The sequence below is a fragment of the Medicago sativa genome, chromosome 3 (genome assembly GCF_051527215.1).
Source record: "Medicago sativa cultivar Bolivia chromosome 3, Bolivia_mono, whole genome shotgun sequence".
NCBI classification, from domain to species: Eukaryota; Viridiplantae; Streptophyta; class Magnoliopsida; order Fabales; family Fabaceae; genus Medicago; species Medicago sativa.
The window spans coordinates 91928782-91955945 of NC_140751.1; the positions used below are offsets into that span (position 1 = coordinate 91928782).

The 27164-nt window shown below is 36.3% G+C and overlaps 1 protein-coding gene and 1 pseudogene across 2 annotated transcripts; one reads left to right on the forward strand and one right to left on the reverse strand.

Annotated features, from left to right (window-relative positions):
* Positions 1-709: 709 nt before the first annotated feature.
* Positions 710-7016, reverse strand: LOC146941951 (ABC transporter A family member 2-like; annotated as a pseudogene). The gene is made up of 15 exons (XR_015032529.1): positions 6268-7016; positions 5887-6056; positions 5255-5440; positions 5038-5133; positions 4733-4933; positions 4374-4533; positions 4048-4277; positions 3756-3873; positions 3413-3489; positions 3162-3251; positions 2892-3035; positions 2503-2808; positions 2340-2420; positions 1463-1627; positions 710-1137 (listed from the first exon to the last, which is right to left on the reverse strand). The product of XR_015032529.1 is annotated as an ABC transporter A family member 2-like (transcript).
* Positions 7017-23816: 16800 nt separating this feature from the next.
* LOC146941952 (serpin-ZX-like) lies at positions 23817-26849 on the forward strand. Its single transcript, XM_085755820.1, has 2 exons — positions 23817-24438; positions 25929-26849. Exons 1-2 carry the CDS (start codon positions 23962-23964, stop codon positions 26718-26720), a joined length of 1269 nt encoding a protein of 422 aa, XP_085611946.1. The 5' UTR covers positions 23817-23961; the 3' UTR covers positions 26721-26849.
* Positions 26850-27164: the final 315 nt, after the last annotated feature.

The following is a 27164-nucleotide window of genomic DNA, read 5'->3' on the forward strand; positions in this document are numbered from 1 at the left end:
AAGTATGAATTTGAATTTTTGTTTGATCTATTCAAACTCTTTCTTGTAGTATTCAGTAATCTAGTATTGTTTTTCTGTTTTTATTATTGTGCTTAAATATTGAATGATTAATATATATATATATATATATATATATATATATATATATATATATATATATATATATATATATATAGCTAGGACATAGGCAGTGATTTCATGTTTTTTTTTTCTTTCTGTTCCGTATAAGTATGAATTTGAATTTTTGTTTGATCTATTCAAACTCTTTCTTGTAGTATTCAGTAATCTAGTATTGTTTTTCTGTTTTTATTATTGTGCTTAAATATTGAATGATTATTGGTTACCGAGTCTTTTTTTTTTACTTATTTGGTTCAATCTACGTGGGATCTTCTTATTTTGAGATCAGGGTAAAGTCCTAATATTTAACCCGATAGACCTGGCAAATTGTGAAGGAATTGAGGAATTTATATGGTGGCAAAATGAAAATAACTAAATACTTCTTGATATATATATAACGAAAATTTAAAATACCTCAGTTCACTTTGTAAACTCTTCATGCTTACAATGCATTAATTTATAAATAGATTTCCATAAAAATAAATTTACAAAGATTGTACTGCTGATGAAATTAAAGAAATAAAGAAAAGTTATTTATAATTTTCTTTTAGTGTATAAACTTTGTAACACTTAGTTTGATCTGCAAGTTAAGGGAACTGAAGAGTTATAACCAGGTTCATAGTTACTAGAATGCATTGGATAACTATACATACAAATAGTCAAAAAACAATAATAAAATACAACAAATAAAAATCCTAATTGTCTAACAAGTTACCAAATGACAACACATATACAAATGAAATCTTGCAACCAAAAAGAATATTTAAGTAAATATCAATGCATTACTGAAAATTGACTGAACTAACTTGACTTGGATCAGACCGACCCTGACCGGTGTTGTCTTGCAGTAGGAGACGATGGTAGTTGGATCTTTTGAGGAATAGGAGCTTTCTGCGAGTGACCAGCGACGCAAAGGGCGCCGGTGTCATCTTGCTCCCAGTATACTTGTACCATAAACCCTGTGGGATATTCAGCAGACTCTGATCCAGGAATTCCCACAATCATAGCTCCTACTGGAATCTGCACAATTATTTTATTCATCAGCAAAAACTAGCTTGTTGTTACAGCTATATCCTTTGTTCAATTGAAAAAGAAAATGGTTTTGTATTTTGTCGCCATGCGATGGATGTACTCTATGTAGCACCAACATTTCATATTAAAGGTGTATCCGGTGTTCAATATGACACTGACATATGTGGATACATCCAATTACTTCATTTTCTCAGATTATTACCGGTGTGGACACTGACATATTGTGGTGTTCAATGTATGTGTTAGTGTTTCATAGAATGTGCTATGTAATTGTACTAGTTTACTTTTTGGCATACTCTTATAACTAAATCACTTGAGAATTCAAGGTCAAAGTCACTAAGCTCCATTTAGCTGCAGCACTTTCTAGCTCTGCTTGTTTTACAATATTCAAGAAAACTTCTTCAAGAGTTGTTAGACCAAACTGGATGTCAGATATGCCAAATTCTTCTTCTCTATCTTGGAGCTCTGTAAAACAATCCTGGTATGGAAGCAACATCAGTATAAGAGAAGAGCCATGCTATTTGAACACTCCTTTTTAGACACCCTAGACCAACATCTAGTATTGTACAAACAGGCTGAGTCTTGCATACAAACCGAGGTAAGCAAAAAATGATTAAAAAAATACGACCTTATGCCTACGACCATATTAAATACGGTGTGGATATCAACTATTGTGTTCAAATATCAATTCTCATAAGAGAATATTAACTGATCGAAGTAATTGTACAGTTCTGTGTGAACTTCGCATGATTTTTCTCACTGTAGGCCACACTTGAGCATATTTCATCCTGTCTTTGTGTTACCTAAACCACTTTCAGCTTACTATCACATACATGCATCATGCACAACATGCTCACAAATGCCATTAACAAGCAATAGATAGGACTAATTATTATAGGTGTTAGTATCAGGTTATAAACATTAATATAACTATTCTAAAGATTATTATAAAGCACAAAGTTTGAAACTGAGTAATGAATCAGATGTCACATTATCAGCATATCAATAGCAACTAGAAATTTTCAACGAAGATTTGTTTCATTGCGAATCAGTGATGTAGAAACAATTAACATTTCCCAACTCGCCTAAACTTTTCAAAAACCAAAAAAAATAATAAATAACATTATTCAAACCATGGTGTTAAGCAGATCCAAAAGAAATGGAAACATGGCCGAGAAAAGAAAGCTTACTGTAAGGAGTGCCTCTCTTTCATGAGGAATCACATAAGTTAGAAAGTTATTATTCTCCTCTTTTGGTACTATATCTAAACGCTGCAAAAATATTTCAGAGGTCAAAAACCAATCTTTTATTTGTCATGAAAAGATTTTAAAACATCACAAATATTCATCTTACATTCTTAAAGAATTGTCTCACAGCTTCTTGCTGTCTTGTAGATATTGCATCACCATTTTCAGGAATCTTTTCATTATTGTTTCTATAGAAGTTAATATTAGCAATAAAACCACTACCGAAGCGTGACTTCAATCTGATTCAGGTACCAATGCATCGGAGCCTTCCCTTTGCCATGATTCCTATGCGGTCACTTAGAATGTCAGCTTCTTCCAAAGAATGTGTTGTGAGAACAATAGCACGCCCTCTCTTTGCATTTTGGATGATGTCCCACACATGCCTCCTTGTTACCGGATCCATACCGGTAGTCTAAAAAATAAGAACGAAAAATTAAATCTTGTAATCCTGTTGAGAAAATATATGGTTTAAAGAATATATCTTTTTTTGCATACCGGTTCATCCAAAATAACTAATTTAGGGTCGCCGATAAGGGCAATTGCCACACTGAGACGGCGTTTCATTCCTCCACTGTAACTTCCAGATCTTACTTTGGCTGCATCCATGAGTCTCACATCTACCAATGATGTCTGAGTAATCTACATTTTTCAAAAAAGAATTAGAACTCCTAATAGTTAATAATTTTAAACAATACAAAGTAGATGACCGTGGGCATATCGTATAATTCAATGAACAGAACAATTCCAAGCCTGGAGCAGACATACTGATTTTATAGATGCTGGGGACAGGCCTTTAATACTAGCAAAGAGTTCGAGGTGTTCTTCACCAGAGAGTGCATCCCATAGGATGTCAAACTGCATATTATAAGATTTAGTAAAAGGCATTCAATGTATTTATAATGACGTATAATTCATAAGCGTCTAGCAGATAAAGACCCTGTCAGATATAAAGATGTATGATTTGCTAACTTAATTCTACAGTGTAAAAATATATAGAATGAGAAACAGAGAGATACCTGGGGACACACTCCTATAAGCTTTCGAATGTTTGACATGCCAGTGGAGCTTCGGATAGAATGCCCATAAATCAATGCTGTTAAGGAAATTTAAAAGTTATATACTCTTTCATGTCATGATACCAACACATTGATTACTTAATAGTCAATATAGCAGAAAAGGGGAGATATATATATATATATATATATATATATATATATATATATATATATATATATATATATATATATATATATATATATATATATATATATATATATATATATATATATATATATATATATATGGGGGGAGAGAGAGGGAAAGAGAGTGAGAGAGAGAGAGAGAGAGAGAGAGTATCACCATCTCCATCTGTTACTGGACTTATCCCTGTCAAGCAATTAATAACAGTAGTCTTTCCAGCTCCATTCGGTCCTAAAAGACAAAATAACTGATCCTTTGTAAAGTTCAACCACAAGCCCTGAAAATAATTTGAGAATAACACATTGCTCATCATCATCCAAGCATAGCTCACTCGTATCAGGAAGAAATTACAATCATTCACAAATTTTCATATTAAAGCATGCACTTTAAAGCAACAACCAATGTTATATGAAACGAGATAAGATCCATCTTGTGATAGGAAATGATTTACCTTAAGAGCATGGTAAGGAGCACTTCTTTTACATTTACAGCAGAAACCAATGTTATATGTACCGGGATAAGTCTTCACGATGCCATGTAACTGAACAGCAACATTTGCATCGACCACGCCTTGTGTTAGTCGCTGTTTCACAATGTTTTCTTCTTCAAGGACATCTTCATCATCTGGCATACAATTCTCTTCATGTCTGGTTGAAAATATGCAACTACAAACCCCACCCTCTATGAAAGGAAGATGAAGAAAAACAAGTTAGAAGAATTAATTCATAAAGAGCATGAAAGAAGTAATAATAACACAACTTAAAAAATATTCACCACCTTTCACTTTTTGTCCTCCGTTTCCCGTCCAATAACGAGGATTTAGAAAGTATAATACAGATTTTCTCACACCCATTGCATTTGGGATTATATTGTCAAAGTAGATGGCTAGAACAAACCACAGAAAGGACGTGGCCAGAAGCCATTTATAAATATCATTCTGTCAACGAAAGAAGATATACGTAAGTATTGCATCGACGCATCGAAAGCTGAAGGTCGGGGAGGATTAAAAGGAATTAATATAGAACCAAGGAACATAATAATCATCTAAAAGGGAATAGAAAGTCAAAGTATACTTAAATTGAAACAATTTTTGGTGTTGGGGTGCAAAAATCAAACTCAAATCACTGCATACGTACAATTGTCATCACACAGCCATTGTCGTTAGTGGCGCATGATCCCCGTTTACTCCAGCTAACACCGTTATCTTCAGGGGTTGAGACAGCATGTGAAAGCACACGTAGGCCTTGAGCAAAAGGATTGGGCGGAAACAATGACCATAATTTTCGGACAGTAACAGAGAAGATATAATTGTAAGGAAATCCTGCTTGCACCACGAGCTGCAGAACGATAAAATAACAGACATAAAAGAACATGAGCATCCATTGTCTTCAATGTACTCAATAAACCTTGTCCCGAAAGAATTAAAAGAGTAGGTTCATGCCTGAGTCACAAAGCCGACGATAAATATGAAGAAGCCGACTGTTGTTGCCGAAGATGATTTGCGAATAAAAGCCGATAACATGAAGGCAAACCCAGTCTAAAACCAAAGGAGAAAATACTAGGCATCAGAAAAACCTTCAAATTCACAGAATACAGAACAGACCCAAATATAAAGAAGAAAAATAAAAGTGTAAATGGCAAAGCTAGAAGAATCTCACCATGTTAAGTTCAAATAGGAAGAACAGAAGAAACAGAACAGCAAAACTGTTTTTCAAAAAGAAACGAAGCTGAAACATCATGCCGCAGAGAACTACGAGAATAGATGATAGGAGTGTAACAACTGCTTCCCAGGTTAGCCATGATAACCAGTATGCAGAGTCGTAAAGCCCCATCACAGTCATCGCCTATCCAAAACAAAAATGCCGTAAAACAACAAACAAGATTACAACAAAAATATAAACAAACAAACTCATCACTGCATAATTTTACAGTAGGAGAAAATTAATGCAAAAAATCCCAACATTAGTTCCTATCAAGGTTTTAAATAGAGGTACACGACATCAGGGTTGATGATGTCTCTGCGACAGTAGCACAACCGCATTAAGGTCCTATCAGCTCCCCATTTAACCACAATTCACATAATAATGGCAACGCAACAGTAATTTAAAACCTTGGTTCAAATAATGGCAATATTGATCTTAGTAGTCTCATGAACTAATGTGTACTAATTCTAGGAACTACTACATATGACCGATACTTGAAGATTATAAGCACAAAGAAGAATTTTTTGCATTCTCAATATATGCAGGATATCAATGTTTATTGCTATTGCTATACAACTACATCATACCTGGCGAAGTTTGAGCTCTTTCTCTGCGACCAAAGAACTCATCTGAAGAACAAAATTAAACATAGCAATTGCAAGAAAAAATGCTGGACCTATTGACCCAACAGCAGAGGGAGGACTAATGGCTGGGTGCGCAAATTCCTTCAAAAACACATTCCACTTGAAGCTTGGGTCTAAAATTTATATAACAAGTCACCAATTAAATTTTAGAACATGTATTTGATCACTAACAGGATTTTAAAAATCAAATAATTACGATTTTGGTAAGGTTTCAAATAATTATAATTTCATCTAAGTCGCTACGACATAGTGTTTTTTATATCTCTGCAACTGCAATATAGGCTAATATCATTCTTTACAATATAAATAATGATTTTGATATACCTCCAATAAGAAATCTGGCAATTTCACGTTCAGCAGCAAGCTGAAGAGGAAGTTGAAATGAAAAATTAGGATCTTCATATTTCCCGCGCTTCTGAACACTAGTGGAATTAGTCTGAATCCCATAACTAATAACACCATAATACTTTTCCCGAAAATGAATTGCACCGGGACATTGCATAGGATTATTAAGAAACCACTGATCAACTAGTGCTTTATTACGAAATGACTTAACCTTAGAGATAGGTATGGGTCTACCTGGGTTATTATTCATGATACGTTCCACGATGGTGTGAAACTTTGGATTAGTATCACCGCTCCAGATAAAGTCATAGCAAGGTTCTTTAACAAAGAATTTGTTTTCGCAAGGTGGGATTGGTGGTGAAGGTTTTGGAGAAGGGTGTGTTGTGGACTTATACTGCGTAGTTGCTGAGGTTTGTACTTCGATTGCTTTGTCTATGGCAAATATTAGGAAAATGAATATGACCGGTGAGAGCATCTGGAGAAGGATAGATGTCTTGCTCCGACACGAGACTAATATGTTTTTCTTTAGTAGTGCTTTGTATTGTTGTGTTAACATGGAGAAAGTGTTGGTCATTTTTGTCATTGTCACTGTCTGTAGTGTATGTGTAGAGAGTGTAACAGAAAGAAAGAGATATATAGAGAGAGTGGCAATGGAAATTTGGAAATAACTGATTCATCGTTATTATGGTTATGCCATGTAAAGCATAATTTTTTAAAAGTGGAAAGATATTCGTGTGGTTTTAAAGGAAAAAAAATCTGGAAAATATGTTAATTAGTTGCAAATACCTTAACAGCATTAACTAAGCAAATTAGGAGTAATTAGTTGAAAATACCTTAACACCCCATTTTTAGCATTTAAAAAAAAAATGGATACATGATTTTGGTATGCCTGCTAATTAAAAAATGATTTTGATATTTCTTTTTATCTATTAATTATACCCTTCATTTAAACTATTCTAATTTTAAATATAAATATTTAATTTAGAAAATCAATTAATAGAAACGATTCCACTAAAATAAAAACAATATAAGTTGGGAAAAATCAATTAATTATGGTATATTTCAAAACCAACTTGGGAAAAATAATTTTGGTATATTTCAAAAAAATTAACAAATACAATAAAATAACTACAAAAACGAAAAATCGAGCTTAACCCTAGTTAATATAATATAAGTTGTTCAAAAATATGAATGTAGTATATACAATTGAAATTAAAATCTATATTAAAAAACTCTGCAGTCGATAAACATTTTTATTTAAATACCTAAGATAAGGTTTGGATTAGTGGATTCGGGTCGGGTTATGATTTGTGAGGTGGTGTATGTTCTAACTGTGTGTTGAAAATGAACGGAAACTTTATCTACTCTGGAGAAGGGTACGTATAATTGAAAGAAAAAAAAAACAATGTATATAGTATACATATAGAAGAAAAAAAATCATTCTCCTCACTTCATCTCACGATTTTTTTTTTCTAATATGTTCTTGATTGATCTTTTAATGTCACTAGCTTGCTTATAAAAAAAAATAAAAAATAAAAATATTTGATAGAAACACGACATTATAATCTTCATATATATATATTTGAAAAATAGTCATGAATTTTTAAAATTTTATCATATCGGTTTTCTCTTATCAATAAATGAATCACAATGGAAGAACCGATAGACGACTCCATCTCACTAATTGTCCTTTCATCCTAAGAGTAGTCTCTCCTCCCTTACTGGTAACTTTATCGAACAAATAACATTTTTCTCTCTATTTTTTAAGGAAATATTTCTGTCGATTTGAGAAACACATCATATCGTATCAATAATGGAGCCTACAACCTGTTGTTAGCCCTTTCTTCCTACTGCTAGCATCTGCCAAAGAACTAAAAATGAAATTTGAAATATCTGTAGAGATTGAAAACATATTTAACCCCTTAAAAAATCATAACTTTTTTGGAATAAAAAACATATTTGGAGGATGTTACTTATCAAAAAATCAAAACCCTTGCCTTTCCCATTATTGGTTTGCAACTGTTCACTTTTAATTGGATTTTCTCAGAGTTTACAATTATTTTTGTGGTAAAAATTGTTGGAACAAAATGTGTTTAACAATGAACCTTAAAGGGTTTTGATGATAACAAGGTATTAAAAATTGTAAATTGGACTAGCTAATATTTGTTCAAGTGTACAGGACCATAATTATAAAGTTACATCATCATTGGTTCTGAATGAGCAAATAAAGAGCTATGGAAACAACAAAAATTTGAAGCTTGGACGCTCCTGAAGGCAACTTGCTACTGAAGAGAAAAAGCGCTCCTGAAGTCAAGCTGCTCCTGAAGAAATAGCGCTCCTGAAGTAAGCTGCTCCTGAAGAATAGTGCTTCTGAAGACAAGAGGTCCAGAAGTCATATCATCAGAAGCTGCATCATCAGAAGCTGCAGAAGTCATATCATCAGAAGCTGCATCATCAGAAGCTGCCTCATCAGAAGCCATTTCACCAGAAGCTGAATATCAACTGGATTTGCAAAGAATCAAGAATTGAAGAATTATCAATGCAAAAGCTGTCTATTGGATTCGAAAACACAAACAAAGGATTAGTGGAGTTTGCAACGGTCATTTCAAAGGTGTTTGAAGGCGTGTGTTTGCAATTTGGACGAAAGCGTTGACATTGTACTTTGTACGAATTGTACAACCACGTTCTCCACTACTCTGTTTTGTGTCCGCGCTACAGGACAAGAAAACAGCTCCAGAATACGGTTTCGCCTGCATAGATGTTCCTTTGGATAAGGAATGGATTTCAAATTTGTTCTTCATAGGACAACAGCCAAATCAGGCAAAAGATTATTGGTGAAAGATCAAGCTTCAACAACGACTCTTTGGTGTGCTGGCAATTTCACAACGTCTCTCTCACACCTCTATATAAAGGAGTGAAGACCTAGAGAATTGGTAATGCAAGAACGCTGAACGAAAGACTCACAAGATTTTCACAAGTACCAAACCTCTGCTGAAATTGTTCTGCATTCACTTAGAATTTCTGTGTCTCAAAGTCATATCTTAGAAATTCTTAAGTTCATTGAGTCTGTATCTGATTTGTATTGTGAGCACCTCTGATTGTATATCAAGTGTTCAACCTTAAACAATTTTCTGTGTAATTTTGTTTAGTTAGGAAGTCTCTTGCAGTTGTGCTTGAGCAGGAAGTCTCTTGATTGTGTTCTTGAGCAAAGGAAGTCTCTAGCTTGTGTGCTTGAGCAAAGGAAGTCTCTTGCTTGTGTGCTTGAGCATTTGTAATCAGATATTACTCATAGTGAAATCTCCTTGGAAGTGCAAGGGGGACTGGACTACTTCCGGATTGTGGAAGGAACCAGTATAATTGCTTTGTGTCGTTCTTCTTCTCTCTCTCTGTTTTATTCCGCTGCATTTAGATTCTGATTATCACTTCAGAAGCTGTCTCACCTAGCTTCTGATCAGTGTGTTCAGTTTTTAGGAGAAACGAAGAATTTTTCAAAACACAATTCAACCCCCCTTCTTGTGTTTTTCTCACCTTCAATTGGTATCTAGAGCCTTGGTCTGTTGTGTAACACTTAACCGTGCAACAGTCAAAGATCTGAGAAAAACATGTCTACTCCTACTCCTACTGGTCCTGGTGATACTAGCTATAAACATGTCTCACATGATTATAGTGATAGTAAGAAAACCAGTATTGGAAAAGTTCCAAAGTTCAATGGAGATGCTGAAGAGTTCTCTTGGTGGAAGACCAACTTTTACAGTTACATCATGAGCCTGGATGAAGAATTATGGGATATTCTGGAAGATGGTGTTGGTGATTTAGTCCTTGATGAAGAAGGAGCTGCTGTGGATAGAAAGAAACATACTCCAGAACTGAGGAAACTCTACAAGAAGCATCATATTATCAGAGGAGCTCTTGTCACTGCCATACCCAAAGCAGAATACATGAAGATGAGTGACAAATCCACTGCTAAAGCTATGTTTGCTTCTCTCTGTTCAAATTATGAAGGGAGCAAGAAGGTCAAAGAAGCAAAGGCTCTCCTGCTTGTACATCAGTATGAGCTATTCAAGATGAAGGATGATGAAACCATTGAGGAGATGTACTCAAGGTTTCAAACCTTAGTTTCTGGGCTACAGATTCTAAAGAAGAGCTATGTTGCTTCTGATCATGTAAGCAAGATACTCAGAAGCTTACCTGCCAGATGGAGACCAAAGGTGACTGCCATTGAGGAAGCTAAAGATTTAAACACTTTAAGTGTCGAAGATCTTGTTAGTTCTCTCAAAGTTCATGAGTTAAGTCTTAATGAACATGAGTCTACTAAGAAGAGTAAATCAATAGCTCTTCCATCCAAAGGCAAGTCATCAAAAGCTCTCAAAGTAGTTGAATCTGAAGAGGAAGAACAGTCAAGTTCAGATTCTGAACCAGATGCTGCTGAAATGGCCATGCTCTCAAACAGACTTCAATATCTGGCCAAGAAGAACAGAAAGTTTCTCTCCAGAAGGGGTAACTCCAGAAGCTCAAAGAAAGAAGATCAGAAGGGATGCTTCAACTGTAAGAAGCCTGGACACTTCATTGCTGAATGCCCTGATCTTCAAAAAGAAAAGTCAAAGGACAAGTCAAAGAGGTCTACATTCAAACCAAGCAAACTCAAGAAGCAGATCAAGCAGAGTTTAATGGCAACCTGGGATGATTTGGGTAGTGAATCTGGATCTGATAAAGAGGAAGCTGATGAAGATGCAAAGGTAGCTGTTGGGTTGGTAGCAACAGCAACTTCAGAAGCTGGATCAGATTCAGACTCAGAAGATGAAAACGAGGTATATTCCAAAATTCCCAGAAATGAACTTGTTGAGTCACTTAAAGAACTTCTTACACATTTTGAAGTAAGAACCAATGAGTTGAAGGATTTAAAAGAAAAATATGCTGATTTGGTACAACAGCAAAAATCAACTCTATTGGATCTGAAAGCTTCTGAACAAGGACTTAGGGGCTTTGACTTCATGTGTAAAACATATGAAGATCAGCTCAGGTTCTTATGTCAGAAGCTACAAGAAAAGTGTAATGAAAAACCTTTAAGTAACCATGAAATTGCTCTTGAAGATTTTATTATATCTGGCATTGACAGAAGCAGAGTGGCTTCTATGATTTATAGCATTTACAAGAACAATGGCAGAGGAATTGGTTTTCCAGAAGTGAAACTTGAGAAAACCAATCTAAAATCTTGTTGTGAATGCATCAAGGAAGGTCTGAAAACATTCTTTGTACCAGAAGGGGCTGAGTTGGAAACTGTTGTTCAATCAGAACCTGAAGCTTCTAGTTCTAAGGCTAAGGTTACTTCAAAGCCAAAGAACTCTAAGTCAAAGGCTATGATCAAATCTGATTCCAAGACCTCAAAGGTCAGGATCCTGAAAAGATCAGAACCTATTCCTCAGAGTCTGGTGAAACCAAAATCTGGGGTTCTGAAGTCTAAGTTTCAGAAGAAGACAGTTGCTGCTTCTGAAGTACCAAAACCTAAGGTGATGGTTAATCAGAAGCAACCCAACTCACAGCACAAGGTACAAGAAGTGAAGAGTAAAGCCTTAAGTACTAACCTTCCAGGACCCATAGAACAATGGGTACCTAAATCTAAAAATGTCAATGATGCAGGTATGTCTAAGAGCAGTGCCAAAGCAAAGATCATGGTACCTAGACAGCGGTTGCTCAAGACACATGACAGGAGACAAGTCCATGTTCCTCAGCCTAACAATGAAAGAGGGAGGAAATGTGAAATTTGGGGGCAACCAGTCAGGCAAGATCATAGGTACAGGAACTATTGGTAATTCCTCTACCTCAATTAATAATGTATGGTTGGTAGATGGTCTTGAACATAACCTTTTGAGCATTAGTCAATTTTGTGATAATGGTTATGATGTGTTTTTTTTAAAAACCCAACTGTACAGTAATCAACAAGAAAGACAAATCCATTGTGTTCAAGGGAAAGAGAGTTGACAATGTCTATAAAATCAATTTTTCTGAACTGGCTGATCAGAAGGTGGTTTGCCTACTATCAGTGAATGATAAGAAATGGATGTGGCACAGAAGGTTGGGACATGCTAACTGGAGGTTAATCTCTAAGCTTAGTAAGTTACAACTTGTGAAAGGGCTACCAGACATTGACTATCATTCAGATGCACTCTGTGGTGCATGTCAGAGAGGGAAAATTGTGAAATCATCTTTTAAAACCAAAGACATTGTTTCAACCTCAAGACCTTTAGAATTACTCCATATTGATTTATTTGGATCAGTGAGTACTGCATCCCTATATGGAAGTAGATATGGATTAGTCATTGTTGATGATTACAGCAGATGGACTTGGGTGAAATTCATAAAGAGTAAAGATGTTGCGTGTGATGTATTCAGTAGCTTCTGCACTCAAATTCAATCTGAAAAACAATCAAAAATTTTGAAAGTCAGAAGTGATCATGGTGGAGAATTTGAAAATGAGCCATTTGAAGCTTTTTGTGAAAAACATGGAATTTTCCATGAGTTCTCTTCTCCTAGAACACCACAACAAAATGGGGTTGTAGAGAGAAAGAATAGAACTTTACAAGAAATGGCCAGAACCATGATTCATGAAAACAATTTACCAAAACATTTTTGGGCAGAAGCAGTGAATACAGCATGCTATGTTCAAAACAGGATCTATATTAGACCTATTTTGGAGAAAACAGCATATGAACTCTTTAAAGGAAGAAAACCCAATATCTCTTACTTTCATCAATTTGGATGTACATGTTACATTCTGAACAACAAGCTCTACCTAAAGAAATTTGATGCCAAGGCCCAAAGAGGAATCTTTTTAGGTTACTCTGAAAGGTCAAAGGCATACAGGGTGTATAATTCAGAAACACTCTGTGTTGAAGAATCTATGCACGTTAAATTTGATGACAAAGAGCTTGAAGATAAAACTTCAAAGCAAGGTGAAAGTTTTGCAGAGATACAGGTTCCTGAAGCTACTCCAGAACCTGATCAGATAGCTGAGTCTGAAGATAGTCCAGAAGCTGAACCCACATCAGAAGCACAAGATGAAGCTGCTTCTGATGAAGCACAAGATGACTCACATCAAGAAGATCCTCCCAGAAACACATTCAAACACAAGTCTTCACATCCTGAAGAGCTAATCATTGGAAACAAAGATAGTCCAAGAAGAACAAGATCACATTTCAGACAAGAAGAGTCAATGATTGGACTAATCTCAATGATTGAACCTACAACAGTTGATGAAGCACTTTCAGATGATGGATGGATCCTAGCTATGCAAGAAGAGTTGAATCAATTTCAAAGAAATGATGTGTGGGATCTGGTACCCAAACCTCAGCACAAGAACATTATTGGAACAAAATGGGTATTCAGAAACAAGCTGAATGAGCAAGGTGAAGTAACAAGAAACAAAGCCAGACTTGTTGCACAAGGGTATAGTCAACAAGAAGGCATTGATTACACTGAAACGTTTGCTCCAGTTGCAAGATTGGAAGCAATCAGGTTACTTCTTTCCTATGCAGTTAATCATGGCATAATATTATATCAGATGGATGTCAAGAGTGCATTTCTCAATGGTGTCATAGAAGAAGAAGTGTATGTTAAGCAACCTCCTGGATTTGAGGATATTAAATATCCTGACCATGTTTTTAAATTGAAGAAATCACTATATGGCTTGAAACAAGCTCCCAGAGCTTGGTATGATAGACTAAGTAATTTCTTAATCAAAAATGATTTTAAGAGAGGACAGGTTGACACTACACTCTTCAGAAGGACCCTTGGGAAAGATATTCTTGTTGTGCAAATATATGTTGATGATATAATATTTGGTTCTACTAATGCATCTCTTTGCAAGGAATTTTCTGAGTTAATGCAGGATGAATTTGAAATGAGCATGATGGGAGAGCTGAAGTTCTTCCTTGGCATTCAAATCAATCAATGCAAAGATGGAGTCTATGTTCATCAATCAAAGTACACAAAGGAGCTTCTGAAGAAGTTCAAACTTGAAGATTGTAAAGTGATGAACACTCCAATGCATCCTACGTGCAACCTGAGCAAAGAAGATGAAGGAGCTAAAGTAGATCAGAAGCTGTATAGAGGTATGATTGGTTCTTTGTTATACCTCACTGCATCTAGGCCAGATATTTTATTCAGTGTATGCTTGTGTGCAAGATTCCAATCAGATCCTAGAGAATCTCATATGACTGCTGTCAAGAGAATCTTCAGGTATTTGAAAGGAACAACCAATCTTGGACTCCTTTATAGGAAATCCTTAGATTATAAGCTAATTGGATTCTGTGATGCTGATTATGCTGGTGATAGGATTGAAAGAAAGTCAACCAGTGGCAATTGTCAATTTCTGGGTGATAATCTTATATCCTGGGCTAGCAAAAGACAAACAACTATTGCTATGTCTACAGCAGAAGCAGAATACATTTCAGCTGCAAGTTGTTGTACACAACTACTTTGGATGAAACATCAGTTGGAAGATTATCAGATAACTGCTAACAGTATTCCCATTTATTGTGATAATACTGCTGCTATTTGTTTGTCTAAAAATCCAATTTTGCATTCAAGAGCGAAGCACATTGAAATCAAACACCATTTTATCAGAGATTATGTTCAAAAAGGAATTTTAGATATACAATTCATTGATACTGAAAATCAATGGGCTGATATATTTACTAAGCCTTTAACTGTTGAAAGATTTGATTTTATAAAGAAAAATTTGAACATGCACTTTGTATCTGATTAAATGCTTGCTTGCTCCTGAATAGGATTTTAGGTTCTGAAGTTAGTTCAGAAGCAGTAGTCCATCAGAAGCTCTTTATTGAGGTTCTGAGGAGAACTCGCTTCTGATGATGACGTCAGCATCTGAAGTCCAGAAGCTGGATTTATTGCTTCTGAATAGTTGAATTAGTGGAAACGTTGGAAGTTACCTTTTAAAAAGTAACTTTTGGCCCACTAACTTGGTAGTTACTCTGTGAACTTCTTACGTGGCCTGTATGTGTTGGTGTATAACTAAAAGGGCAATGATGATTTAATAGCTTTGAAAGTACTTTTCACGCGCCCCCAATTTTTGTCATTAATGTTATGTTTGTTTGTCTCTTTTGAATTGCAATCGTTTTACTTTTAACACTTTGTCAATTCACACACTACTCACTCACAACAAACACATTTGCTCTCAAACCTCTTGCGAAGTAAGCGCATTCTCTCAACCTTAGAACCCTAAAATCTTCATCTTCTTCAAATCTTCGTAAATCATCAAATGGCATCATCAAGCTCAAAAGTTTCAGAATCTACATCAAACAAGCAAAGCGTATCAGAATCTGGGTCCATCTACAAAAAGAAGACTATGGATATTCCATGGGAATCCTTAATAGTTCAAGTAGAGTCACCGGTGGATTTTGCTTCACTCAAGAAGTATGAAGTAAACATGGAAGGTTTGATAGAAACTCAGATGATGTCTGAGTATTTCAAGTTGCTAAATGGGCCAACATATGTGAACTTGGTCAAGGACTTTTGGTTAAAAGCTGAAGTGTACAATGAAAAGCCTGCAAAAGTCGTAAGCAAACAAGCGGGGTCAAAGAAAGGGAAAATGGTCATGGATATGAATCCTACATCATTTGATAGCTTAGAAATAAGGTCTGAAGTGATGGGCATTCCTATAACCATCACTGAGGACGTTATAGCTAAAGCTTGTAGGATGCATGCAGAGGGAAGATTCCAAGAAATAGTCAGGAAGGAAGATGTCCTGCTAAAAGGTTACTACAACTCTCTTCTGGGTGGGAAGAAAGATGCCAAGCCTTCAGAGATGGAGATTCACAACAGAATGTTGGTGAAATTCAGTAATGATTGCTTCTTTCAAAGAGCAGGAGGGTCTGACCAACCCAACAACCAACAGAAGCTAGCAATTTATTTCATGACCAATCTTGAAAAGATAAACTTCCCCAGATATGTAATGGATCATCTCTGCTGGGCCATAAACGAAAGCACTACAAGAGGAAGAAAACAAGTACCCTATGGAAGATTGCTTTCTGAAATCTTTCATCAAGGAAGGGTGCTGGAGTTCTTAAAAAGGACAAGGAGTGCTTCTGATAAATGTTTCGAAGTTTCTACTGCTGAAAGGACTATCAGTAGCAGGAGCTTATGCTCTATGAAGTTCATCAAAGAAGCCCCTAAAGATGAAAAGTGGTTAGAGATGACAACTGCTGAAACTGAGATAATCAGGGACTTTCCTCCCATCTTTAAGGAAAGTGACTCTGATTTCCTAGTTCAATCAGTAGCTGAGTACGTCTTGGAGGAAGATGCAAGGTCTCAGGAGGAAGCTGCTCTTGCTAAAGGGAAAGGCAAGAAGGCCAAGGCAGTTGCTGTGTCAGAAGCTGCTGTTTCTGAGGCACCTGAAGGGAAAAGGGCCAGAACTAGTTCTGAATCAGAAGCTGCTCCTACTAAAGGAAAGAAGGCCAGAACTAGTACTGAGTCAGAAGCTGCTAAACCTGTTTTTATCAAGGAAAAAGGAAAGATGCAGAAGGTTGGTGCTGCTTCTATTCCACAGAAGAGGAGAAAAGGTAAGGCAGACTTGGTAATCACTCAAGAGCAGCTGGATGAAGCTCTTGAAGAAATAGAGAAAGAGGAGGCTGATCCCAAGCTGAAGAAGAAGAAGGCTCCCCTTCAACTTGTGAGTCCTATGGTTGAGATGACTCGAATAAGGAAAAGGATGGCAGATGAACGTGCTGCTGATCTTATATCAGAAAGAAAGGATCATAAAGCTCAATACATTCATCAAAGAGATGAAAAGCTCAAGGCTTTGGGATTGGAGGACTGTGATAGGTTCTACAAAGATAAACTGGCTGAAGTAAGAGCCATTGCTGGTAAACCTACTGAAGACAATGAGGAAGACGATATGATGCTCGTCTTTGAAAATGCTCCAGAAGAGGGAACTTCAGAAGCAGTTTCTCAATCTGCTGATCCACAGAAGATCACTTCTGAAGCTGACCCTGCAGATCAGGTAATCCAGATTCCAGTCACCTCTATCCCCTCTTCACCCTCTTCACCATCAGCACCTGAACAAATAGAAGACACTTCTGTCTTAGACAATCTTGCTCTCCACTACTCAGGTGAATTACCCATAGACAAAACTTCAGAAAAGGCCTCTGAAGCAACTCCAGAAGCAGCTGCTTCTGAAAATGTTGTTTCAGAAAACCCCCATCAACAAACACCTGAACCACAAAAACCCACAACACCCCCACAATCACCAACAGCTACCATTGACCCCCAACTCAACACTCAAACATCAACTTCACCACAACAACCATCAACTGAAATTGAACACTCCCCACAACCAACTCCCATGGATGTTGACATCTCTCTAGTCAATGTTCAAGCCTCAACCTCTACCACTCACATTGCCTCTGACCAGCCTTCATCTTCAAACACACAAACACACTTTACCATTCCAGTTCCTAACCCTGTTCAAGATTTGGAAATCAGTGATTCTGATCTTGAAATCCTTGAACAATCACCCTCAAACATCCTGGAATCTGGATATATTACTTCTGAGCTTCTGACAATCCTTAGTCAATTGCTTAATCTTGTGGATCAACGAAGGACAATTGATCTCACAAGTGCATATGAAGACTCCTGGGCATCACTTCAGAACCGGGCAACTGAGCTAATTGAAAGCTTAAGGGCTAAGTGCATCAGAAGCAAGGAAGCTTCTGTCAGGAAGTTAATGGAGCATCTGAATCAGAGTCTCAGAGTAAGAAGTTCTACACTGCTCCTGGCAAACCAGCCTTTCTTCTCAGAAACGGACTATTTGACCAGAGAAGCCAGGTTGTGTAAGCTTCTGAAGAAACAGATGGCACAGCAGCAGCAAGAAGCCAGAGAAAGGGAACAAGCTCTTCTCCAGAGGCAACAACAGCTTGAAGAAATGTTGCAGAAGAAAATTGAAGAAATGGAGGAGATGAAGAAACAACAACAAACCAACCCTTAGTTGCACACCTTAGTGTTATCTTTTGTTTGTTGTTTGTTTTATATTCTTAGTCCTTGTTTCTGAAACCATCTTGTTCTACTTTTCTATGCTTCTGAATGCTTACTGCTTCTGACTGTTTAGCTGCTTCTGACAATTGATATACATGTTCATATATTTTGCTCTGACTTATTTAGCTCACTTTCTTTTATACTCTCTCCTGTTTGAGTTTTTCTCATATCTTTTTGTCTTTTATGCTTAAATTTATTTTAATTTTTTTTGATAATGACAAAAGGGGGAGTATATGTGACAAGTATTTAAAGGCTCTGAGCCCCATTAATGGCATTTGAAATTTTTGAAAACCTTCTATCATTTTTTTTACCTTATTGGTATAAGCTATGAACGAACGAAGGAGTATCAAAATTCAAGTAAAATTAATTGAACCATTCTTCTTATCTATAAGTTAATTCTTTCAATGATTCAATTTTGTTTTTAAGCTCTGATAATATTATTGCGCGAAAAATGAATTTAATTAACCTGGATAGAACTTAGGGGGAGCTTACAAACCTCACCTTAAAGACTATCAGACTCAGGGGGAGTTTGAGCTTACAAACCTCAGATTCTGAGCTTACAAACCTCAGAACCCCAAAGTCAACTTGTTAATTAGATTAACAACAATTGATCAATTTTAAATACTTTTGTTTGTCATCATCAAAAAGGGGGAGATTGTTGGAACAAAATGTGTTTAACAATGAACCTTAAAGGGTTTTGATGATAACAAGGTATTAAAAATTGTAAATTGGACTAGCTAATATTTGTTCAAGTGTACAGGACCATAATTATAAAGTTACATCATCATTGGTTCTGAATGAGCAAATAAAGAGCTATGGAAACAACAAAAATTTGAAGCTTGGACGCTCCTGAAGGCAACTTGCTACTGAAGAGAAAAAGCGCTCCTGAAGTCAAGCTGCTCCTGAAGAAATAGCGCTCCTGAAGTAAGCTGCTCCTGAAGAATAGTGCTTCTGAAGACAAGAGGTCCAGAAGTCATATCATCAGAAGCTGCATCATCAGAAGCTGCAGAAGTCATATCATCAGAAGCTGCATCATCAGAAGCTGCCTCATCAGAAGCCATTTCACCAGAAGCTGAATATCAACTGGATTTGCAAAGAATCAAGAATTGAAGAATTATCAATGCAAAAGCTGTCTATTGGATTCGAAAACACAAACAAAGGATTAGTGGAGTTTGCAACGGTCATTTCAAAGGTGTTTGAAGGCGTGTGTTTGCAATTTGGACGAAAGCGTTGACATTGTACTTTGTACGAATTGTACAACCACGTTCTCCACTACTCTGTTTTGTGTCCGCGCTACAGGACAAGAAAACAGCTCCAGAATACGGTTTCGCCTGCATAGATGTTCCTTTGGATAAGGAATGGATTTCAAATTTGTTCTTCATAGGACAACAGCCAAATCAGGCAAAAGATTATTGGTGAAAGATCAAGCTTCAACAACGACTCTTTGGTGTGCTGGCAATTTCACAACGTCTCTCTCACACCTCTATATAAAGGAGTGAAGACCTAGAGAATTGGTAATGCAAGAACGCTGAACGAAAGACTCACAAGATTTTCACAAGTACCAAACCTCTGCTGAAATTGTTCTGCATTCACTTAGAATTTCTGTGTCTCAAAGTCATATCTTAGAAATTCTTAAGTTCATTGAGTCTGTATCTGATTTGTATTGTGAGCACCTCTGATTGTATATCAAGTGTTCAACCTTAAACAATTTTCTGTGTAATTTTGTTTAGTTAGGAAGTCTCTTGCAGTTGTGCTTGAGCAGGAAGTCTCTTGATTGTGTTCTTGAGCAAAGGAAGTCTCTAGCTTGTGTGCTTGAGCAAAGGAAGTCTCTTGCTTGTGTGCTTGAGCATTTGTAATCAGATATTACTCATAGTGAAATCTCCTTGGAAGTGCAAGGGGGACTGGACTACTTCCGGATTGTGGAAGGAACCAGTATAATTGCTTTGTGTCGTTCTTCTTCTCTCTCTCTGTTTTATTCCGCTGCATTTAGATTCTGATTATCACTTCAGAAGCTGTCTCACCTAGCTTCTGATCAGTGTGTTCAGTTTTTAGGAGAAACGAAGAATTTTTCAAAACACAATTCAACCCCCCTTCTTGTGTTTTTCTCACCTTCAAAAATAATTTTAATAGGGGATGGCCCAATGAAATTACTAGGTATGGTAGCTGTTCATAGGTTAATTAAAAATTAGTCCCAAATCCTTAAAACAGAATCAAATCAGTCACAAACCCTTAAAACATAATCAAATCAGTCCCAGATCGGACCAAAACCGTACATCAAACGATCAAAACCGTACATCAAACGATCGTACAGAAACCGTAAGTTTGCAAGCCAAAGCCGAATAAGGTAGAGAAGAGGAAAAAAAATTCTAGATCTATAGGTTGTTTGATTTTGTTTGTGAGTTTTCAGTCTGAAAACGTATAGAGGAGGGGGAGTAGAAGAGAAAGAACAAAAAAAATAAAAAAAACGAGCGACTTTTAACTCCGGTACGGCGGCGCCGCCACGTTTGCTCGTCGGCCACCGTACCGGAGATACCTCCGGCCACCACTCTTCTCGTCGGAGAAGATAAAGAAGGAAGGAGAGAGAAGAGAGCTTCTCTCTCTAAAAATAGGGTAGAGAGAGAAAGAAGGTGATAAAATGAATAAAAACCGTCCACGACCTATATATACTACTAAACCGAACCGGTTCAGCCTTTGAACCGGCCTGAACCGGTTCCCCTCCAGGCCCAATACGCTCCTGCACTACTTAAGCCCAAGCAGCCTTCATTTTACTTTCCTGCACCCTTTTATTTCTTGCTTACCCCCCCCCCCCAACATTTCATGTTTATTTCTTTCATGCATTTTCAATTTCTCTTGCATTTTTATTTTTTCTTTTGCATTTTATCCTTTTACTTTATGTTTATTATATCATCATGCATTTTTAATTTTCGTCATTTATTTGTATTTCATAGCTATTAGAATGTATTTAGGTCCAATGTACACGTAAATGAAAAAAGTGTGTGTGTGTGTGTGTGTGTGTGTTTTATTTATCGTTTTATATATGATTATTAGGGACTTTGTGGTAATCCAATGTCACCACAAAAGTCCACGCGCATTTATCTTTTATCGCTCCGTTGGTTTACTTTTCATTTATTATTCAAAATAACAAAAACATTCAAATAACAAAAATCACAAAAAACATTATACTACTTAACCCCAAAATTTGCCGCGGCACGGGGTGCGGGCGCGTAACGGGCGTTTTTCACTGGCGCGGACACCTATATATTTTATACTAAAAACACTATACTGTTGAGATAGAAATACTAAAATACCTTAAAATTAATCAAAAATCTAAAGCATTCATAATTTGAAATAAAATACCATAAAGTTGGGTACTGGACCCACCACTAACATCATCCTAAAGTCTTTCTTCCTACCAACTACGTGAGTGTATGTTACACGTAAATGCGATCCGTCTTGATGCTGAGTTAAACCCCCAAGGCAAAATACTTCGCTCATTCGTGAAGGTGAAAGATGCATAAACAGAGTAAACATTATACGTGAATTAGAGATCTCATTCTAACTCACGTACGTAAACAAGTATGAAAATAGTGCTCTTAATAAAACTCATTAAGACTCGATTCCTAATGCAATATTTATATGTCGATGCATATGATTTCAGAATTAATACTGCTCTGCAGAGGGTTGTGGCAACGTCACTGGGGAGATGAGTATCTCACTCATCTATCAGACTCGATGATCCACATTGGGATAAGGTGGTTCCATTTTGGAATACACACCCCGGGCCACCTCTCCGGTGTGCACCTTGTGACTCCTCTCTGGTGGCCATGTAACTATGAAATGCATGAGCATACAGTTCTCCATATATGCATAAGCATTTCTAATCATATGCAATATCTCAAATATATCATCAACATATGTAACTCATTATTCTCAAGAATACGACTTTGCATATGTAAACATTTACTCATCTTGACAACCACGTATTCTTGAACATATAAGCATATACGAAGCAATTATAAAGATAAACATCACGCCAGTTTTGTGGAAAAGTATATAAAAATATAGAGGTGCCCTTGCCTCGATTAGCTTTTCCCCCAAACAAATACATCCTTTTCTCTTCTACCTCATTTAGTTATCAAAGTCCCTCAAGAACTGAATAGCCTTCCATAGATGATATTCTAAATTTTCTCACATCAATTGCACCTCCAAGTAAAGGCCTTTCTTTCTCCTATCACTGATTTTTCCAACTCCCACTCAAAATTTCTCATAATCTCACTTTCCTCTCAAAGTTCACAAAACCAACACTCAAGAGAAAGGAACGAGAAAATGAAGAAGTAGGGAGATGATTGGACTTGAGAAAGAGCAAGACAACTTGATCATTTCCTATTCTGGAAAGCCACGATTTTGAAGGTTAAGAATAGGCTCAAGACGGGTTACAGGGTTAATAATAGGCCCATTTCCTACTCTGGTTTGTAGAAGAATGGATCTTGGTAATTAGGCATGACACCAAAATCCGTACATGCGGGTACCCGTCTAAACCCACTCCAATTGGACGGGATTTCTCGTTTTGACTAGGTTTCGATATGAGTTTGGGTTTTTCTCGATTTAAAAGCATGGCTACGAGACGGGTTACAGGGATATAGGTATCCACCCCAAACCCTCACCTGAATCCATCCCTCGATTTAAACAATTACTCATCTTGACAACTACGTATTCTTAAACACATAAGCAGCTATGAAGAAATTATAAACATAAACATCACTTCATTTTTATGAAAAAATATATAAAAATAGAGAGGTGCCCTCACCTCGACTAGCTTTTCGTCCAAACAAATATGTCTTTCTCTCTTTCACCTCATTTAGTCATCAAAGTCCCTCAAATTTTACTTTTTTTGTACTTCATTTTGTCTGCAACCCTAACCCAAACCATAGTTCATCTACTTAATAAATATCACCTTTATGCTTGGTTTTGAACTACATGTATTATGAAATATGCATAGAACACAGTAGATACGTCATTTGTTTTTGTGGCTTCGAGGACTCCTTGGATATTGTGACAGATATTTTATGACTTTTGGTGACTTTAATGTTGCCGTGGTTTTTGTATTTTTGCAGCTATTGCCGAGTGATGGTATTTATTTTGAACCGATGATGACAGTAGTCGGATTATGACATGATATCTACAACGTTGTAGAATTAGTTGTTATCGTCATTTTTATCTGTCTACAACTGTGTGGAATTGGTCTGTTCACGTTGTTTTCGACCTTAAATAAAAATTAATTAGTCAAGGCTCCAAACTAACGTGTTGTTTGCAGGATATTCCAGCCGTGCGTTGCACGGGTTCGTACACTAGTTAGAGACAAAGTAAAAGAAAATAATCATATCGGAGTTCTTTTTCTGTTTCGATAAAAGGGAGATATTTTTTTATTTATATAAAAGTAGAATAAAGTAATAAAATATTGCATCGATTTTTCACAAAAGTAAAATAAAATTGGATCGATTATAAATTCAACAACATCAGGTCCTCTTATTCTGTCTCCGTAGGTCTTCTTTATTTCTTCTACTGCGCCGTCTTTCAAAGTTTATTGTATTTTGCGATCGCACTTCATTCGATCACCGCGAAACAATGTCCAAACGGAAAAGAAACGATTTCGTTCGTGATAAATCAAGCAGCAACAAAACTGAGGATGTTTCTCTCGAAACAGCAATGAATTTCATCAGTGAATCAAGCACCAAACAAACAAATGTTTCCCTACGTATTGCCAAACATCTGTTCTCCAAGTTGGAACAATCAGACAAGAACATCGTGTTTTCTCCACTCTCGCTGCAAGTTATTCTCAGTATCATTGCTGCTGGTGCCGAGGGTCCAACACAACAGCAGCTTCTCGACTTCCTCCAATTTGAATCCACTGACTATCTCAACTCTTTCGCCTCTAAGCTCGTTACTGTCATCCTCCAAGACGCTGCACCTGCCGGTGGGCCTTGCCTCTCTATCGCCAATGGTGTGTTGGTTGATCAAACACTTTCTCTTCAACCTTCCTTCCAACAAATTGTGTCTAACGATTTTAAAGCCACTTTGGCTTATGTTAATTTCCGGACGAAGGTATGATTGTTATATCCATACCCTTCTTTTGTTGTTTTACTGAATATGCAACTGTTTTTCATTTTCCGTTAATAAACTAACTAACTAGTCAATTTATTATATTTACCAGCAGAAAGACTAACAATAACGGCCATTACAGTTCAAACTTGTATGTTCTCTTTATATATAGTATCGATTTCCTATAAAATTATTTATTTAGTAATCTTTAAAGTACGAAGTGTGTGTGTGATTCATGGAAATCTTAAAAGAATGCCAACAAAGAGTGGAGAGTAGCTTCCCTTTACTCAGAGAAAAAACACCCTAACAAAACACAACATCGACTCACCCAAATCAACCCCACAATAAAACTCTATTATTGCCAAAACAAAATAGATTCCATGACCAACTCGTAGCGAGTATAGGGAGTTACCAGGATTCTTACCAAAAATCCACTTAGGAATAGAGAATAGTCTTGTTCACTAATTGCTCAACATCCTCCATTTTTACTTGAATTTTTTTTACGTCATTTCTAGATGTACCACAGAATTGAATGCCATACCAAGGGCAAACCTAGCCTACTTCTAGCCTCATTCCCTAATGACCTAAAACCTGCAAGAGGAAACAACACCAACCAACCTAACCACCTAAAAATTGTATACCTCACCCAAGAAGAGAAATCACAGGTGACAAACACATTGCTAGATGTAGCCTCAGAATAGTAACTGTTCATTTCAACACAAAGTAAGATCTTGGCATCCTAACGGTTAGAATATACTTGGAGGTATGAATTGCTTTGCATTCTGATTGTACAAATTCATGACTTTGGTCATTATTAATGTTAAACTGATTAAAGCAAATCATGTATTTGACCAACCATTATGTCACTCAAATGCATCAGCCTATATTTCTTAGCCTTTCATTCTAATGTGGCATCAATAAAAAAGAGTATAGCAAAGTTCTGCCTGCTGCTATGGCTGTTCAAAATGATTGAATTGAAATCAGCTAACGGATGGGAGCTAGAGTTCTTTTTTTTTTTTTACAATAAACAAAGGATGTATAAAATTAAGGGTAATGATATTTGCACAACCATTTGGTGACAAGTTTTGTGACAACCTTCTTTTTCTCTCTTCTTATTGGTCAAAAACAAGAGAGAGAGAGAGAGAGAGAGAGAGAGAGAGAGAGAGAGAGAGAGAGAGAGAGGATAATGTGAGTATGAGAGAAAAAGTTGTTCAAAAGTTGTCGAAAAATGATTGTACAAATATCATTTCTCTAAAATTAAATCACAATTTTTTTTTTTTGCAAGAACATAAAACAAAATAGTATTTTTACAAAAAAAAAAAAAAAAAGTAGAACTAATAGTAAGTATACTTTTTTTTGTTATTGGCCAAGTCACGACCACATACTCAAATATCCACACACAGAAAGAGAGAAATTTGTGAAATACTTGTGAGAAGTAATTTCAACTGATCCATTTGCTTAACTGATTTTATATTTGATCTGGTTTTATAAAGGTTGATGAAGTGATTAAAAAGGTGAATTTATGGGCTAAAAAAGAGACAAATGGCCTTATTGAAGAACTTCTTTCTCAAGGGTCGGTTGACAAATTAACCAGACTAATCTTTGCTAACGCATTGTATTTTAAAGGAGCATGGGAAAATAAGTTTCTTGCTTCAAGGACAAAAAACTATGATTTTCACCTTCTAAATGGTAGCTCAGTTAAGGTTCCCTTCATGACCAGCGAGAAGAGGCAGTTTATCCGCGCTTTCGATGGTTTCAAAGTACTTCGTCTTCCTTATGAGCAAGGAGAAGATAAGCGTCAATTCTCTATGTATATTTTTCTTCCAAAAGCAAAAGATGGTTTGCAAACTTTAGTTGAGAAGGTAGCTTCTGAATCTGAGTTACTACACCACAAGCTTCAAATTCCAAAAGTTGAAGTCGGTGATTTCAGAATTCCAAAATTCAAATTTTCATTTGGGTTTGAAGCTTCTCTTATGTTGGAAGAGCTAGAAGTGATTTTACCTTTCCGTCATGGGGGTTTGACAAATATTGTGGACTCTCAACAAGAAAGTCAAAACCTTTACGTTTCCAACATATTTCACAAGTCTCTCATTGAAGTAAATGAGGAAGGTACTGAAGCTGCTGCAGTTACAGTCTCTAAGCAACTAGAATACCTGGGTAAGAAACCTGTTCGAATTACCCGAATAAACTTTGTAGCAGACCACCCTTTCTTGTTTCTAATTAGAGAAGATTTGACTGAAACAATCCTCTTTGTTGGACAAGTACTCAATCCTCTTAATGAATAATGAGAGATGTTAACTTCTCGTATGGGAATCATTCGATCACTCCTAGATAATAAGGGAAACTTTTCTAATAAAGAAGCATTATTTGTAAAGATTGTTTACTATTTTTCAAATGATCTGTGTGTGGATCGAGTGGCTGAAGATTGGCTTAGTGGTTGTTATTTTTTGAGACTAATTTAAGTTTTTATAGTTATTTTTTATTATTATTTAGATCAGTAATTAGTAATAAACAAAATGTTTTACAGTGTTATGTGAGTTGCATTGTGTGGATTTTGTCTTATAACTACAAATCAATGTTTTCAAAATCAAACCTGAGATCCTCTGGTTCATCGTTCAACCAGTTCAATCGGTTGAACCGTTATAGAATCGAACAATTAATTAACTAATATATTATTTTATTGTAAATAATAAATATATGGGGTAATAGATCATGAAGAAATGAAAGTA